Raw genomic sequence first — 18701 nt, 5'->3', positions numbered from 1 at the left:
CTTAACAGTCAGATAGCCAGCAGAAAGACAATAGAAGGCGACACCTAGTGCACAAGTCTCACAGTGTTTCAATTAACACAATCACTTGACTTGACTGACTAAAAGAACATTTAAAATGAAGACTATCAATGGAAAACATGTGAAAAAAAGGAGGAATGGAAAAACACACATACACTCTCCATCCATCTGCCACTGACCTGGTCCATCTGTCAAATTTTAAAATGTAATGTGTCCAAAAGTTTGCCCATGACATCCGTATGTATGTATGTATGTATGTATGTATGTATGTATGTATGTATATATTTAAGGGATGAATGAAAAGTAATGCTTCCACCTTCGTTACTTGGGTTTGAATGGGAATATTTTAATAAATCAAATGCAGAAATAATCCTTAGAATGTGCTCTTTAACTACCACTATTTACTTTTCCAGATAATCGCCAGACAATTGGATACATTTCTGCCAACGATAAACAAGTTTTCTGAAGCAATCGGGGAAGAAGTCGACACTCTGTTTCCACGACCGGCATCTCCCAGTCCCCATTGTGCACAGATCTTCTGATAGCCAAGCAAAGCAATAATGTGACCCACATGTTCTTATGCTTGAAATTTCTCTCTGAGGGATACGACGATCGTCCTGAATTAATCTGTCAACCTTTTGCTTGTGAAACTCTGAGGTTGCTGTCACAGGACATCCAATTCTTTGATTGTCACGCAAGTCAGATGTTCCCACCTCAACATCTTTAAACTTACTTGACCAATGAGGCACAGTACCCACATCAACACAATCACCATAAACCACTTGCATTCTCTGAGGAATCTCCTTTGGGGTGACACCTCCTGCTGTCAAGAATTCAACGAGGGCATGTTGCTTAAGTTGCATTGACCAACCGTCTGCGCAGGGTTCCATACTTCCCACTTTAACAACACAACCGCTCAATGCTAAGGCTTCCCGCCAAATGGAACTAACTGTAGAGGAGAGTCAGCTGAACAAGCCAGGACCTGCCACAGACCAGTAGTGCCATTTGTTGAGGAGTTACGAAGGTGGAGGCATTACTTTTCATTCAACCCTCGTGTGTGTGTGTGTGTGTGTGTGTGTGTATAGTAAAGGTAAAGGTAAAGATTTTTCCCTGACATTAAGTCTAGCCGTATCCAACTCCTGGGGATGGTACTCGTCTCCATTTCTAAGCCGAAGTGCCGGCGTTGTCTGTAGAAACTTTTACGGTCATGTGGTTGGCATGACTGCATGGAGTGCCATTGCCTTCCTGCCGGAGTGGAAGCCGAAGCCCAAATGAGGGTGCAGACTGATGAAAAAACAAGTGCTCATTTGTTCCTTTGATTTCTCACCTCTGGCTCCACAATGTACCTCTTTGGCTATTTTTTAGCACTGGTTTTCAAGAAAGGCCTGGAGGAAGCAGAATAAGCCGGATGTGGTCAGCTGCACATTGGGGATTGAAACCATGCCTTTGGTGTGGCCAAGTGGGGTCAGGAGCCTATCGCTTGAAAAGTGCGCTTGGCTGGAAGTGCGAACACGGTGCTGATTGGCAGGAGGAAGGGGAGGTGATGCAGTTCCTGCCATAGTCTCTGCTGTCGGAGCTTCTTGCAGATGAGCTGGACAGCCTTGGCTCTGTCTAGAAGGGAAGCAAGGCGGCTGAGGACCAGAGGAGCAGCCTTGGAGGCCTCAAGGCATTTTGGCTGAGGATGGGTTCCATGGCTTTGATTGCAGGTTTGGACATCCCTCCTCAATTTTTCACGACTGTCTTTCTCTCCTCCTACATCCCATTACTATCTCACTACTCTCCTCCTATGTCTTTTCCTTAGAATCTCTATATAGAACAGGAATAGGTTCTCTCTCGAGGGCTTGGAACTACTTCAAGACTACTACGTCCTGCTTGCAGCCATTTAGATGAACTAGAAGTAACACTCTGCCGTTCTTAGTTGTTCCTGTGGGGATTGTGTCCGGCTGTGATTGCAAGTCCTCCTGTCAATTTCTGGAGACTCCATGGATTTTGTAGGATTTTCTTAGGCAAGGAATCCTCAGAGGTGGTTTTGCCCGAAAATAGAGACTACGTACCTGGTGTCTTCCATCCTTCCGAAGCTCTTTCTGTCATTTTGCTTGTCTTTATTGATATCTCTCCCGCCTTTTGTCCCCTTTGTTTGCATTAACCCAGTGGAGTGTGGAAGCTGACCAACTCCTTTCTTTCTTTCCCCCCCGCTTTCAGCAGCATTTGCAGTTCTTTATTTACTGGATCCCTTTGCAGGTAAGAATAAGGAATGGATGCCATTATCCCATTTGAGGGGTGTGAGACCTCAGGAGGGTTTGGCCCTGAGTCTTGGGGACTTCTTTGGGCCTTTAATTGATGGGAAGGAGTCCCTGGGTGAGGCCACTGCTTTGAAAGGTACAAATAGATATACTTTCCTCAATACTTAGGTATTTCTTTTTTGTTGAGGTCAGAAGGAGAGGACCAAAGGACATCTCTTTCCCTTTTTCAGGTTCACAGGGAGAAGCATCTCTTCCAGCCCCAACACTCTCCTTGTTCACCCCGTACAGCACATTTTCAAATGAGGAGTGGATCTTTTTGGACTGCAAACCTCCAGCAGGACAGACAGGATCGTGGTTCTCCTTCTCTCGAATGAACAGATCAAATCAATGGACTATATACAAGGAACAGATAAGAAAATCTTTGGAAATCCCCGCAACAGACCTGGAATCAAAGGAAACCTTTATTTGCTTTTACAAAACCAAGATAACAAAGGAAGAAGTTTTCAGTCTCCAAGGAGTAACAGCATAGTCATCTCCATTATAAGTAATGTCTTTGTTTTGTTGTGAATGAGTTTTCAATGTTCGCCTGGTCTGAAGACTCCACATTTTGGGGGTGGTTGATTGGCACCTGAAGGATGCCGGTGGAGGTGGGAGGGCAGAGTGAAGGGATCCCATTTTCTAAGTTTGGTTCTGTTGGAACAAAAAGTGTCCTTTAGTAACGCATGTACAGTCCAAATGTATATATAGACTTCTCAAATCACTTTGTTAGTGTGTTTCTGTGAAACTTTGGAGTGTCAGCGTTTGATAATTTTGTATTCTAACTGGCAAATGGTTTTCTTTCCATCTTTGTGGGGAGCTGCAGAGCTTCCTCGAGGTCCAGTTCTCTCCCTGGATCCTCAGTATCCCTTTTACATCCCGGGAGAAGAGCTCAGCCTGAATTGTGCAGCTCCAGAGGGACAAGATGTGGAGGGATACAGATTCTTCAAAGTGGTACAAAGCCTGCAAGGTTGGCTAATATTCCTTGAAGGGAAAGAACCCCGCAAAGCTTTCCAAGTGGGTGAAAACACTAATGGGATGTATGGCTGCGAGTATTGGATTCTGACCCCAGAAGGACGTCAGATTCAGTCCCAGAAAAGCAATAATATCCCCATCGTGGTGAGAGGTGAGTGAGTCCCTACCGTGTTTCCCCGAAAATAAGACAGTGTCTTATATTATTTTTTGCTCCCAAAGATGTGCTAGGTCTTATTTTCAGGGGATGTCTTATTTTTACATGAAGAAGAATTCACATTTATTGTTGGACAAAAAAATGAACATTTATTATATACTGTACAGTAGTTGTCATCACAAACCAGCATAACCAGACAAACTGTGAAATCTATCAAGAACTTCTTCTTACTACCATTATTTCCATGTACAACTGGTATGTACATTTACCAATCCTGCATGCTCTGGTGTTCTGTTTGGCAGGCGCTGGGCATGCTTCCAAACAAAAACTGCTAGGTCTTACTTTCAGGGGAGGCCTTATATTTAGCAATTCAGCAAAATTTCAACTAGGTCTTATTTTTCGGGGATGTCTTATTTTCGGGGAAGCAGGTTATCCATTTGCCCCTAGAAAAGCTCTCTTTATGACAGCTCCATCGTTTGTTTGTGGTGGAGGTAGTAGTCCCTTCAAATGTTCCATCCCAGCTAGCATAGTGATTGGTAGGGAATTTTGGATGTCATTTGGAGGGGCACAAGATCCCCACCTTAACCTTGTTTATTTTACTATTCTCTCCTCCTCCTCCTCCTCCTCCTCCTCCTCCTCCTCCTCCTCCTCCTCCTCCTCCTCCTCCTCCTCCTTATGCATTTTTGGGGTAAATAATTCTATTTCACTTAGAGAAAGACAGGTAGGACAAGTGGAATGGGAGGAAAAAGAAGCAATCAATAATAATAAAGCTTTATTTTTATCCCACCCTATCTCCCTGAGTGCTGCCACTGACTGAAAAGGATCCCAGATTTATGGTTCCCTATGAAATTATCTGAATGACGGCCACAGAGCAATTTCAGCACTCCCTACTTATGTTCTCTTGATGATTGTTTTCTAGATCCTTCCCCGACTCCAGAGCTGAAGGTGGATCCTCCATCTGGAGTGATACTTTGGGGGGACACTCTGCTGATCACTTGTTCATCCAATGGGAACCACATGGAGAAAAGCTTCCATTTCTACAAGGATGGAACTGAGCTTGCAGCCACCAACCAGGAGTCTCTGAAGTGCTCCAAAGGGCCCGGAGGTGCCCCTTCCAACGACTCTCTGAGTATCTGCCTCCAGGCGCAGCCCAACCACACCGGGGAATATACCTGCAGGTATGAAGAAAGCATGAGCGGCAGGTGGACCATGTCGCCCTGGAGCCAGAAGGTCAACGTCACAGGTGAGTCCTTTTGGAAAGGGAGTTGCATTGCCTCCTAGTGGACAGAGCTTTCTTCTGAACATGGATTTTCTGTTTTTGTGTTCTGCTTGAAGTCAAAGAACCTGGTGAAAGGAAGAAAGAACTGCTACACATGGGGCATTGACAATGAAGCAACAATGCCCGGGGAATACCAGCAATCTGGATTGTGGACTCCATACATCTGGATTAGGCTCTTGTTTCACTTCCAGGTGTAAATACTACTTCCTTTCCCAAAAAGAGTATGCTTTAAGAACCCTGGGAAACAATAAACTTCCTGCTTGTTCTTTTCTTTTATCAGTTTCCAGTATGATCCAAAATTCATACATACCATGGTGGGCTGTTCGATTCCTGATCTTGCTGATGATTCCCTTCCTTTTCTGCTTCATGAGAAAGGTCAATGGTATGTGGTAAGAGCTTGTGGGTATCTCTTTTTATGATTTTAAAAAAGTTCCCAGAGAAGAGAGTAATGTGCAGGAAGATTCTGTTTTGACCCCCAACAGAGCAGCAAAATAAAGGAGGATTATTTTTGAAGGAATCTTCTTAATTGGTATTTATCAATATTTGAAAGACCACCTCCTTGCCACATGAGGTGGCCCCAAATCTGAGAGGAGGCTTTGTTATGTGTCCAAATCTGCCCGAAATCTGAGAGGAGGCCCTGTTGTATGTCCCAACTTATCATAGAGTTGGGTGGGTGGATCCATGGAACAGGGCTTTCTCTACAGCAGCCCCTCAATGGAAGTTAGATGGATCCATCTCTTTTAAGCTTCCACCATGCAGCCCAAAGGGCTTTTCCACAATGCATTCAGTGCTTGAGACTGGGTTATTTTCAGGGGACACAAAAATGAGGCCTGGAGGCTGCATGTAACTCTGGTCCACATTGCACCTGCGCATTCACTAGTTTGTAAATTATTAGGAAAACATCTCTGTGATTCCATTCCTTATTGTCCTTTGCTTTCTATGTCTTCTTTAGAACCATCAAAAGAAGACCAGGAAGAACTGGAGTCAGGAGAAAGGGAGAGCATACCACTCCAGAGCCGTGGTTCCCAAACTTTTCCAATCACGGAACCCTCCAGAAGGCTCCCCCCACCCCCCGCCCCACAGACCCCTAACCGTGTTTCTGATCTTCCTGCAGAACCTTAACTGTGTCCCTACGTGTTGTTGTGAGGCTACAAAGCTCTTCCTTCTTTCATGTACTGCTATTTCCTCTATGTTTTGTATCATGTTGGTTTGGAAATAAAAGGGATTCAAATTCTGTTTTTAAAGCAGAGGTACATTGAATTTCAGTAAGATCTTTATACTCTAGCACAGACTTTTAAAAAGATTTTTTTAAAAAGATTTTTTAATGGAACTCCTATGACATTTTCAACATCCATCCCAAAGGCATCCTTGTAAATGCACATTTACAGAGATTTGTGTTGGGGACCAAATTGCTTTGTCTCTCTCTGCTCTGATTGGGCCTTTATATCAGATTTTATCCTTGCTTGTGGACGTCAAAGCCACAAACTCTCTGCCCCGGACTGTGGTGGAGGCTCCTTCTTTGGAGGCTTTTAAGCAGAGGCTGGATGGCCATCTATCAGGGATGCTTTGAATGCGATTTCCTGTTTCTTAGCAGGGGTTGGACTAGATGGCCCATGAGGTCTCTTCCAACTCTACTATTCAATGATTCTATGATTCTACATGTACCACGCTTTGAGAATCCCCCAAGGTGACTTTTTAATTCCTACTGGTTTCCACAGTTTCATTTACCTGCATTTGACATCATCTCACTGTTCGGGGATTTTTAATACCTTCTAGGCAATTCTGTGGTATGCTTTTGTCAGCAGATATTGTTCTGGAAAACCTAGAAAATCCCTAGAGATGACACTTTTTCATTTCAAAGTTGTTCTCTTCCTGTGCCTTTTTCAGCCTCTGAGTTTTATTTCCATTTTCGGTGTTGCACTGCTTTGCTCTCGTCCTCAAGAGTTTAGTTTGCTTTACGTCATTCTATTAGTTTATTAAATGTTTTAATGTCTTTGTGCAGCAGGAAAGCCTGGCTAAAGAGTGTCTAGAATGGAAAGAGATGAAATAAAATACAAATTTTGTGCGTGAGACAACATTTGTGTATCCTGTGTGATCAGAAAGCAAAAGTGTCACTGTCTCCGCCACCGGTATAGATGGTTTTTGATTGTGAAGTACTTTGAAGTGTGGAATTCTAGCTAAGCAATGCTCAACCTGTTTAAGGAAAACATTTCTGCAAGAATGAGCTGAGTCTGTGAGGTTACAGAAAACACTGTGTTTCCTACGATGCCAAGATAATGGGGAATAAGTTACGTAGCAAGACCAGGAGAAGGGTAGTTTGGCTTGCAAGAAGTAAAGGATGCCTAGAAACATGGACTTCATCCAGATTATTCAGCTTCATGGACTTTTCCCAGCACATGCACCTGACATTGTTAGATTGCACTCAATAGTTAGACACTTCAATTTAAGGAGCAAACAAGGAAATGACTTGGGGAAGGAAACTATGCTTTATTGTAGGAACTCCATTCTGCGAGAGGACAGTTACTCAGGGTGTGAATCTAATCCAGGCACATCTTGGAAGATTGAAAACGGACTCATGGCAAGAAGAACTGGTGGATAAGAACTGGATGGCGAAGCGCTACACCCGTCATCTCAAGACTGGACTACTGTAACTCCCTCTACATTGGCCTTCCTGTGTCGGTGATCCGGAAGCTCAAATTGGTGCAAAGTGCAGCTGCTCGGCTTCTTACGGGAGTCCCGATGAGATGCCACACAACACCAATCTTACTGCAGCTGCACTGGTTACCAATTGAGCACCGGATTGCTTTCAAAGTGATGGTACTTACCTTTAAGGCCTTACATGGTCTGGGGCTGATGTACCTGAGGGACCGCCTTACCCCCTATCAACCCCAGAGAGTCCTCCGTTCTGAGGACCAAGATCTATTGGAAGTTCCCAGTTTTAAGACCTTGCATTTAACAACAACTAGACACAGAGCCTTTACAGCAGTGTCGCCTTCACTCTGGAACACTCTGCCACCTGAAATCCCTGCCTTACGGGACTTGTTAGCCTTTCACAGGGCATGTAAGACACACCTGTTTCGGCAGGCTTTTGATTTCTGTTACTGCTATTTTTAAATTGTTCTAGATTTTAGCCTGTTCTTGTAAGCTGCCCCGAGCCCTAGGGGAGTGGCGGCATATACGTCTGAATAATAAATAAATAAATAAATAAATAAATAAATAAATATACATCCTTAAGGGTATCAGTTTGCATCACAGTGGGGACAGGATAGGGAGAAAGAGAAGGAGGTTGCTTCATGTGACTCAAACTAACGGTATTAGTGCTGTCCACGGTGAGGCACTCCTCACCCTGCAGAAGCCACTCCTGAACAAGTACATTACACTATACAACCTTGTGATTCATGGATCTTTTTCTCTCCAGATTCTGGTTTGTCAGCATGTGAGTTACAAATCCCTCTCTTTCCCTCAATAAAGTTGTGTCTTTGCTTTACTAGGCCCATTCATCTCCTAGAATTACAGAAGGAGAACAAAATTTGCCTTTAGAAAGAGAGTTGGTCTGCCCATCTCCCTTCCACAGCTGCAGGCCTGGTCTTTCAGGGGAAGCACAACACTCTCCTCCATTCTGCCGGTTGGGATGTTTCTCCCATTATAGGAACCTTGGGAAGTCCCTCTGTATCTGGAAGAAAGACCAATTTATCATGGCATCCCTTCCATGGGTTTCCTGTGTGTCGACACTTCAGGTCCAAGTAGAATATGAAAAAGGTCGCTTATTGATGGACAATTCTCAAAATCTCTGGTAGCTGTTTTAGAATATAACTCCCAGAATCTCTTTTCTCCAAGGGCAACATCCATGTTTCATTCAAGCACAGTAACTATGTAGTTTCCTGCTCTCTTAGATGCTGCCCAGTCCTTTGTTTTCATTTTCAGTGTAGAAAAACCCCTCTTTGGGTTTGTTTTAAGAAGAACTGGAGATAAACCCAATTGTTATATTGCGTTCATTGGCAATCATGGCCTGGGATTTGGCTCACAACACTTGGGCAAAGATCCTTAACAATGGGCACAAATGGCGTATGGAGTCCACTGGTTGGAGGAGGAAGTCTTAGAAGCTGAAACCCAATAAAGATGTAAACGGATGAGAAACAATTGCTCATCGGTTCCTTCGCCTTCTCACCTCAGGCCCCACATTGCAACTCTTTGACTATTTTTAAGCATTGGTTTACAAGAAAGGCCCAGAGGAGGCAGAACAAAGCCGGATGCGGTCAGCTGCGCATTGGGGCTTGAAACCATGCCTTTGGTGTGGCCAAGCAGGGCCAGAAGCCTATAGCTTGAGAAGTGTGCTTGGCTGGTGGTGTGAAGATGGGGTGCTGGTTGGAGGAAAGAGCAAATGATGCAGTTTCTATCTTAATTCTTGCTGTCTGAGCTTCTTGAGGAGAAACCAAACACTCCCGGCTGTATTGGGAGAGAAAGGAAGGCGGTGGAGGATCAGAGCACCAGTGTTGGAAGCATCAAGGCCTCTTGGCTGAGGATGGAGCCCATGGCTTTGGTGGCAGGTTGGACATCCCTTTTTTCACTTCTCATCACCATCATTTTCTTTTCCTGCATCTTATTCTCTTGTTGCTCTCCTTCCATGTCTTTTCCTTAGCCTTCTCAGGGGTGGTCTCTCTCTGGGACTTGGAGGACCGTCTGGATCCTCTTCAAGACTCTGATGGCCATCAAAGTACCCCGATAGGAAACATTTTATAGAACCAGAAGTGACGCCTTGTCATTCTCTGTTGTTCTTGTTGAAGTGGGAATGATTGTATATAGAGTGGAAGTTTGGTAACCATGGCTCTGGAGTGGTATACTCTCCATTTCTCCTGACTCCGGTTCTTCCTGGTCTTCTTTTGATGGTTCTAAAGAAGACATAGAAAGGAAAGGGCTATCAGGAACGAAACCACAGAGCTGTTTTTCTTATTATTTACTATCTCCTCATTTGAGGGTGCAGTGTGGACTGGGGGTTACATGTGGATGTACTTTCTCCTGTCAATATACGGACATCTCATAAAATTTGTAGGGTTTTCTTGGGCAAGGAATCCTCAGAGGTGGTTTTACCAGTTCTTGGCTCAAAAATAGAACCCATTGCCCTGGTATTTGTAGGCTCTTTCCCATCCTTTCAAAATGACCTTGTGACACTTTGCTTGTCCTCCTTGATCCCTCAAATATTAATAAAATCCCAAAGGGGAATCCAGTCCAAATCTATTCTAGAATCCAAGGCTTCCCAACAGATCATCAACCAGCCTCAGATTTAAACATCCAAAGAAGGAGACACCACTGGACCCCCAGGCAGCATATTCCACTGCCAAATAGCTCTTCTCGTCAGGAAGTTCTTCCTAATGTTTAGGTGGAATCCCTTTTTCTGAAATTCAAATCCATTGTTCTTTGTTCTAGTCTTTAGACCAGCAGAAGACAAGCTTTTCCCCTCCCCCATGTAACATCCCTTCATATATGTAAGCATGGCAATCATGTTCCCTCTTAGCCTTCTCTTCTCTAAGGTGAACATACCCAGTTCCCTCAGGTGCTCTTTGTAGGACTTGGCTTCTTGACGTTTCACCATTTTCATGGCCCTTCTCTGGACACCTTCCATTTCTTCCTTGAACTGTGGTTCCCTGAATTGGACACAGTATTATTCCTGGTGAAGTCCGACCAATGCAGAATAGAATGGTATGATGATTACTTCCTTGGATCTACATGCCATGCCTTATGCAGCCTAGAATCACTTTCCTCCCTCCTTCTGCTCTCCCTTTGTCTGCACCCAACAGAGTATGGAAGGGGAAGATGACCGACTCCTTACTTTCTTCTTTTCTTTTCCAGCAGCATTCTCAGTTCTTTACTGGAAGGGTACAAATGCAGGTAAGCAACAGGATTTAATGCAGAGCGTCAGTGCCCCAAAGTTGGGTTGTGAGATCTCAGGAGGTCCTAGCCTTGAGCCTTGGGGCTTGGATCCCTTCTCAGGCCTCTGGTTGAGCAGAAAGAGTCCCTGGGTGGGAGTGCTCCTTTCAAGAATGCAAATAGTGATTCTACCCTCATTACGGAGGCTTTGTGTTTGTTTTCAAGTGCTAGTCAGGAGAACAGGGCTAATGGATACCCTTTTATTTCCTTTTGTAAGGTGCTTCTCTTCCAGCCCCTAAACTCTCTTTGTCCTCTCCGTTCAACACCTTTGTGAGAGGAGAATGGATCTGGTTGGAATGCAAAGCCCCAGGAAAACAGACAGGACTATTTTTCTACTTCTGTCGAGTAAAGAGACATTATCAATGTGACATATACAAGCACCATAAAAATTATTTGCAGATCTCCACAAGAGAACTGCAGTCTAAGGAATTTTTTGAGTGTTTTTACAAAGCAGAAGAAAGCACAGGAAGAAGTTTTGAGTCTCCAAGGAGTAACAGCATAGTCTTCTTCATCATAGGTATGTCTTAGCTTTTGTGGTGAATACATTCCCCTGTTCTCAAGGCTAACCTGATCTGAATCAACTACTGGCACATGTCCTTTAATAACATGGCTACAGTTCAAATGTATGTATACACAAAGTATGGTTTCTCAAAGAATTTGGTTGGCGTGCTTCTATGAGAGTTGGGGACAGCAATGCCTGAAAATTGTATTCTCTAACTAGCCGGATGGTTTTCCCTCCTTCTTTTCTGGGGGATCTGCAGAGCAACCTCAAGCTCCAGTTCTCTCCCTGGACCCTCTGCACCCCGTTTACACCCCAGGAGAGGAGTTCGCCCTGAACTGCGTGGCTCCTGAGGGACAAGACGTGATGAGCTATAGATTCTTCAAGGACGAACAAAACCAGAGTGTTTTATATGAAGTAGAAGGACCGCACAAAGCTTTCCTAGTGGGTGCAAATACTTCTGGGTGGTACTCCTGCCAGTACTACATTCGGACCCAGGATATGCGGCTGATTCAGTCCCTGAAAAGTGACACCATCCACATAGTTGTAAGAGGTGAGTTGTTGGTGATGCAGTGGAGTTACAATGTTCTTGTTGACTTGATAGTAAGCAAAGGAAAGAGGCAGTCTAAGAGTAGTATGAAGGAAAAAATAGCCTTCTATTTATGTATGTGATTTAGATCCCCTCTATCTCAGAACTGGGAAAGAATTCAGGTGGCTTTCAATTAGGGCTATAAAGACTGTCATTGACTTGGAGTGTGATTTCATTTTGATTTGCATCTTCTGATTTTTTTTTTCTTGTTTGTAGATTGGTGCTGTGGGAGGGAGGTGAAATTTCCCCCAGAAAAATCATTCCTTCTGTCAACTCCACTGTTTCTGGGGGTGGTGACATACCTGATAAAAGCTGAAAATAAACAAGTTTCATAGATCATGCATGCAAAATATCTGGGAGACCAGGTTATTTTGTGAAACCATATTTACAGTAAAACTGGATATCTAAGCATGAGTGAATAAAGGACAGGGATTCAGAGGAAGAGCTTGTGTGGTGGAAGCACCTCTAAGTACTGGAAGGTCCCAGGTTCTGGATTGTATTGCATGGCTGGGACAGAGTGGAAATGTTACGTTTACAAAGCCCAGATTGTTAAATCAGAGTACTCCAAAATTGGATACTTATCCAAACAGGATACAGTGATAGATCTATGGTTCCCCATGAAGATGCCTGTGGTTTTCTATTCAAACCCACAGATTCAAGACCCCAGAGCCATTTTATTAATCCCTTTGTGGATGATTCTTCTCCAGAGCTTCCCACGACTCCGGAGCTGAAGATCGATCCTCCATCAGGAGAGGTAGCCGAAGGGCACACCCTGCTTATGACTTGTTCCTCCAATGGGAACAACACAGAGAAGAGTTTCCATTTCTACAAGGATGGAGCTGAGATTGGGGTCCCCAACCAGGCATCTCTGAATTGCTCTGAAGGGTCTACTGGTGTCCCTTCCGAGGTCTCTCTGAGCATCCGCCTACAAGCCCAGCCCAACCACACAGGGGAATATACCTGCAGGTATGAAGTAAACATGAGTGGCAGGTGGATCTTGTCTCCCTGGAGCCAGAAGGTCAACATCACAGGTGAGTCCTTTGGGGGAGCGAGACTGCAGTGCCTCCAAGTGGGCAGAGCTTTCTTCCAAAGGTGGATTTTCTGTGTTGTCGAAGGCTTTCATGGCCGGGATCACAGGGTTGTTGTATGTCTTTCGGGCTGTGTGACCATGTTCCAGAAGTATTCTCTCCTGACGTTTCACCCACATCTATGGCAGGCATCCTCAGAGGAAAATCCTTCTGGAACATGGTCACACAGCCCGAAAGACATACAACAACCCGGTGGATTTTCTGTTTTTATGTTTTGCTTAAAATTGAAGAACCCACTGAAGGGAGGAGAAAGGCTTGATGTGATCAGATGGCACCAAGTGTTACACATGAAGCATGGCCAGTGAAGGTACAATAGTTGGGGAACACCAGCAATCTGGATTGTGGACTTCATACATCTGAATTAGACTTTTGTTTCACTTACAGTTGTAAATACTGCTTCTTTTCACACAAAGGGCCTGTTTTAAGAAAATCGACCCTGGGAAACAATAAACTTCCTACTTGATCTTTTCTTTTATCAGTTTCCAGTTTGATCCAAAATTCATACATGCCATGGTGGGCTGTTCGATTTATATTCTTGCTGATGATTCCTGTCCCTTTCTGCTACCTGAGAAAGATCAATGGTATGTCAATAAGAGCTTGTGGGTATCTCTTTTCATGGCTTTAATAAAGTTCTCAGAAAAGGGAGTAATGAACAGGAAGATTCTGTTTTGAACTTATATGCAGAGCAGGAAAAGACAGGATTATTGTAGAAAGAAGCTTCTGGACTGATATTTATGGATATTTGAAAGACTGCCTCCTTGCCACATGAGGCGTCCCACATCTGAACGAGGAGGCCCTGTGGTGGGTCCCAACATCTGATGGAGTTGGGTTGGTGGATACGTGGAACAAAGCCTTCTTCCATTGGGTTCTTCCATTGAGCAGCCCCTCAATGGAAGAACTCCCTGCGCAAGTTAGGCTGGACTCATCTCTTTTAAGCTTCCACCAGGCAGCAAGAAAGGGTGGTTCCACATTGGATTCAATGTTTGAAAGTGCTGCTTTAACTGTTTCAAAACTGGATTCTATAATTATTTTTGGTTCCATAATAATGGGGCCTTTAGGAGGCATGTAACCCCCAGTCCACACTGCACCCTCACATGAGGAGATAGTAAATCATAAGGAAAACAGCTCTGTGGTTTCGTTCCTGATAGCCCTTTCCTTTCTATGTCTTCTTTAGAACCATCAAAAGAAGACCAGGAAGAACCGGAGTCAGGAGAAAGGGAGAGCATACCACTCCAGAGCCGTGGTCCCCAAACTTTTCCAATCACAGAACCCTCCAGAAGGCTCCCCCCACCTCCCGCCTCACAGACCCCTAACCGTGTTCCTGATCTTCCTGCAGAACCTTAACTGTGTCCCTACGTGTTGTTGTGAGGCTACAAAGCTCTTCCTTCTTTCATGTACTGCTATTTCCGCTGTGTTTTGGAAATAAAGGGATTCAAATTTCTTTTATGAAGCTGAGGTGCATTCAATTTCAACAAGATCTTTATACTATGGCACAGACTTTTAAAAATGTTTTAAAAAATTTTTTTAATATTTTTTCATGGAACTCTATGATATTTTCAGCGCCAATCCCAAAAGCATTCTTGTCAAGATAAAGGAAAATGCACATTTGCTGAGATTTGTGCTGTGGACCCAATTGCCTTGTCTCTCTCTACTCTGATTGGGCCATTATATCAGATTTTCTCCTTGCTTGTGGACTTCAAATCCACATGTCCCAAGCTTTGAGAGTCTCTCAAGGTGACTTTTTAATTCCAGCTGGTTCCCACAGTTTCACCTACTTGCATTTGACACCATTGTCTGGCTAAAGAGTGTCTAGAATGGAAAGAGATAAAATAAAATACAAATTTTGTGTGTGAAATGACATTTGTGTACCCTGAGTGATCAGAAAGCAAAAAATGTCACTGTCTCTGCCACCCATAAGGATGGTTTTTGATTGTGAAGTACTTTGAAGTTTGGAATTCTAGCTAAGCAATGCTCAACCTGTTTAAGGAAAACACTTCTGCAAGAATGAGCTGAGTCTGTGAGGTTACAGAAAACTTTGTGTTTCCTAAGACGCCAAGTAACTGGGCAACGGGTTATGTAGCAAGGCCTGGAGAAGAGTAGCTTGGCTTGCAAGAGGTAAAGGATGCCTAGAAACATTGACTTCAACCAGATTATTCAGCTTCATGGACTTTTCCCAGCACATGCACTTGAGATTGTTAGATTGCACTCAATAGTTAGACACTTTAATTTAAGGAGCAAACACGCCAATGACTTGGAGAAGGAAACTAAACTTTGTTGTAGGAACTCCATTCTGAGAGAGGAAAGTTACTCAGAATTGTGTGAATCTAACCTAGCTACCTCTTGGAAGATCAAAAAAGGACTCATGGGAAAAAGAAAAGGTGGAGAAACATCCCTGAGGGTATCAGTTTACATCACAGTGGGGTCAGGATAGAGAGACAGAGAAGGAGGATTCTTCATGTGACTCAAATTATCCGTGTCAGTGCTGTCCACTGTGAGGCACTCTTCACTCTTCAGTGCTAAGCGTTGTTGCACTTCCAGCAGAAGCCACTCCTGAACAAGTACATTACACTATACAACCTTGTGATTCATGGATCTTATTCTCTCCAGACTCTGGTTTGTCTACATGAGAGCCACAAATCTCTCTCTTTCCCTAAATAAAGTTGTGTCTTTGCTTTACTAGGCCCATGCACCTCCTAGAATTACAGAAGAAGAACGAAATCCACCTTTAGAAAGAGAGTTGGCCTGCCCTTCTCCACCTTCCACAGCTGCAGGCCTGGTCTTTCAGGGGAAGCATAAAAATTCTCCTCCATTGTGTTGATTGACATGTTTCTTCCGCTACAGGGACCTTGGGAAGTCCCTCTGTATCTGGAAGAAGAACCAATTTATCATGGCATCCCTTCCATGGGTTTCCTGTGTGTCCACATTGCAGGTACAAGTAGAACTTGAAAAAGATCACTTTTTGATGGACAGTTCTCAAAATCTCTGGCAGCTGTTTTAGAATATAACTCCCAGAATCTCTTTTCTCCAATGGCAACATCCATGTTTCATTCAAGCACAGTAACTATGTAGTGTCCTGCTCTCTTAGATGCAGCCCAGTCCTTTGTTTTCATTTTCGGTGTAGAAAAACCCCTCTTTGGGTTTGTTTTAAGAAGAACTGGAGATAAACCTAATTGTTATATTGCGTTCATTGGCAATCATGGCCTGGGATTTGGCTCACAACACTTGGGCAAAGATCCTTAACAATGGGCACGAATGGCGTATGGAGTCCACTGGTTGGAGGAGGAAGTCTTAGAAGCTGAAACCCAATAAAGATGTAAACGGATGAGAAACAATTGCTCATCTGTTCCTTTGCCTTCTCACCTCTGGCCCCATATTGCAACTCTTTGACTATTTTTAAGCATTGGTTTACAAGAAAGGCCCAGAGGAGGCAGAACAAAGCCGGATGCGGTCAGCTGCGCATTGGAGTCTGAAACCAAGCCTTTGGTGTGGCCAAGCAGGGCCAGAAGCCTATAGCTTGAGAAGTGTGCTTGGCTGGAGGTGTGAAGATGGGGTGCTGGTTGGAGGAAGGAGCAAATGACGCAGTTCCTGTCTTAATTCTTGCTGTTTGACCTTCTTGTGGACGAACCAGACACTCCCGGCTGTACTGGGAGAGAAAGGAAGGCGGTGGAGGATCAGAGCACCAGCGTTGGAAGCATCAAGGCCTCTTGGCTGAGGATGGAGCCCATGGCTTTGATGGCAGGTTGGACATCCCTTTTTTCACTTCTCATCACCATCTTTTTCTTTTCTTGCATCTTATTCTCTTGTTTCTCTCCTTCCATGTCTTTTCCTTAGCCTTCTCAGGAGTGGTCTCTCTCTGGGACTTGGAGGACCATCTGGATCCTCTTCAAGACTCTGATGGCCATCAAAGTACCCCGATAGGAAACATTTTATAGAACCAGAAGTGACGCCTTGTCATTCTCTGTTGTTCTGAGGGCATTACATGTGGATGTACTTTCTCCTGTCAATATATGGACATCTCATAAAATTTGTATGGTTTTCTTGGGCAAGGATTCCTCAGGGTGGTTTTGCCAGTTCTTTGTTCCAAAATAGAACCCATTGCCATGGTATTTGTAGGCTCTTTGCCATCCTTTCAAAAGGACCTTGTGACACTTTGCTTGGACTCCCAGGCAGCATATTCCACTGCCAAATAGCTCTTCTCATCAGGAAGTTCTTCCTAATGTTTAGGTGGAATCCCTTTTTCTGAAATTCAAATCCATTGTTCTTTGTTCTAGTCTTTAGACCAGCAGAAGACAAGCTTTTCCCCTCCCCCATGTAACATCCCTTCATATATGTAAACATTGCAATCATGTTCCCTCTTAGCCTTCGCTTCTCTAAGGTGAACATACCCAGTTCCCTCAGGTGCTCTTTGTAGGACTTGGCTTCTTGACGTTTCACCATTTTCATGCACCTTCTCTGGACACCTTCCATTTCTTCCTTGAACTGTGGTTCCCTGAATTGGACACAGTATTATTCCTGGTGAAGTCCGACCAATGCAGAATAGAATGGTATGATGATTACTTCCTTGGATCTACATGCCATGCCTTATGCAGCCTAGAATCACTTTCCTCCCTCCTTCTGGTCTCCCTTTGTCTGCACCCAACAGAGTATGGAAGGGGAAGATGACCGACTCCTTACGTTCTTCTTTTCTTTTCCAGTGGCATTCTCAGTTCTTTACTGGAAGGGGACACATGCAGGTAAGCAACAGGATTTCATGCAGGGGGTCAGTGCCCCAAAGTTGGGTTGTGAGATCTCAGGAGGGCCTAGCCTTGAGCCTTGGGTCTTGGATCCCTTCTCAGGCCTCTGGTTGAGTGGAAAGAGTCCCTGAGTGGGAGTGCTCCTTTCAATGATGCAAAAAGTGGTCCTATCCTCATTACTGAAGCTTTGTGTTTGTTTTCAAGAGTTGGTCAGGAGGACAGGGCTAACGAATACCCTTTTATTTCCTTTTGTAAGGTGCTTCTCTTCCAGCCCCTACACTCTCCTTGTCCCCTGAATTCAGCACCTTTGTGAGGGGAGAATGGATCTGGTTGGAATGCAAAGCTCCAGCAACACAGACAGCATCGTGGTCCTACTTTTGTCGAGTAAATGGACAAGATCAATGCCCCATATACAAGGACCGGAAAACAAATTATGTGCTAAGTATCTCCACAAGAAAGCTGCAGTCTAAGGAATCTTTTGCTTGTTTCTACAAAACAGAAGACGAAACAGGAAGAAGTTATAAGTCTCAAAGGAGTAACAGCATAGTCTTCTTCATCATAGGTATGTCTTTGCTTTTGTGGTGAATGCATTCCCCTGTTCTCAAGGCTAACCTGGTCTGGAGGGTGCAGGTACATGTCCTTCAATAACATGCCTACAGTTCAAATGTATGTATACACAAAGCATGGCTTCTTAAGGAATTTGGTTGGTGTGCTTCTATGACAGTTAGGGAGAGCAATGTCTTAAATTGTATTCTCTAACTGGCCAAATGGTTTTCCCTCCTTCTTTTCTGGGGGATCTGCAGAGCAACCTCAAGCTCCAGTTCTCTCCCTGGACCCTCTGCACCCCGTTTACACCCCGGGAGAAGAGGTCGCCCTGAACTGCGTGGCTCCTCAGAGACAAGATGTGATGAGATATAGATTCTTCAAGGAAGAACAAAACCAGAGTCTACTATTATATGAAGTGGAAAGACCGCGCAAAGCTTTCCTAGTGGGTGCAAATACTTCTGGGGGGTACTCCTGCCAGTACTACATTCGGACCCAGGATATGCGGCTGATTCAGTCCCTGAGAAGTAACACGAGTCGCATAGTTGTAAGAGGTGAGCTGTTGGTGATGCAGTGGAGTTACAATGTTCTTGTTGACTTGATAGTAAGCAAAGAAAGG

The 18701-nt window shown here is 44.2% G+C and overlaps 1 protein-coding gene and 1 long non-coding RNA gene across 2 annotated transcripts; both read left to right on the top strand.

Annotated features, from left to right (window-relative positions):
- Positions 1-1270: 1270 nt before the first annotated feature.
- Positions 1271-7910, top strand: LOC134292408 (uncharacterized). The gene is made up of 4 exons (XM_062957298.1): positions 1271-2805; positions 4346-4669; positions 4986-5087; positions 5658-7910. Exons 1-4 carry the CDS (start codon positions 2649-2651, stop codon positions 5825-5827), a joined length of 753 nt encoding a protein of 250 aa, XP_062813368.1. The 5' UTR covers positions 1271-2648; the 3' UTR covers positions 5828-7910.
- Positions 7911-12092: 4182 nt separating this feature from the next.
- LOC134292407 (uncharacterized) lies at positions 12093-14252 on the top strand. Its single transcript, XR_009999652.1, has 2 exons — positions 12093-13387; positions 13981-14252. It is a non-coding gene; the product is annotated as an uncharacterized LOC134292407 (long non-coding RNA).
- The last annotated feature ends 4449 nt before the right edge of the window (positions 14253-18701 follow it).

The sequence above is a fragment of the Anolis carolinensis genome, chromosome 6 (genome assembly GCF_035594765.1).
Source record: "Anolis carolinensis isolate JA03-04 chromosome 6, rAnoCar3.1.pri, whole genome shotgun sequence".
NCBI lineage: Eukaryota > Metazoa > Chordata > Lepidosauria > Squamata > Dactyloidae > Anolis > Anolis carolinensis.
The sequence above is the reverse complement of the archived record's forward strand: the minus strand, read 5'-3'. Positions and strand labels throughout refer to the sequence as shown.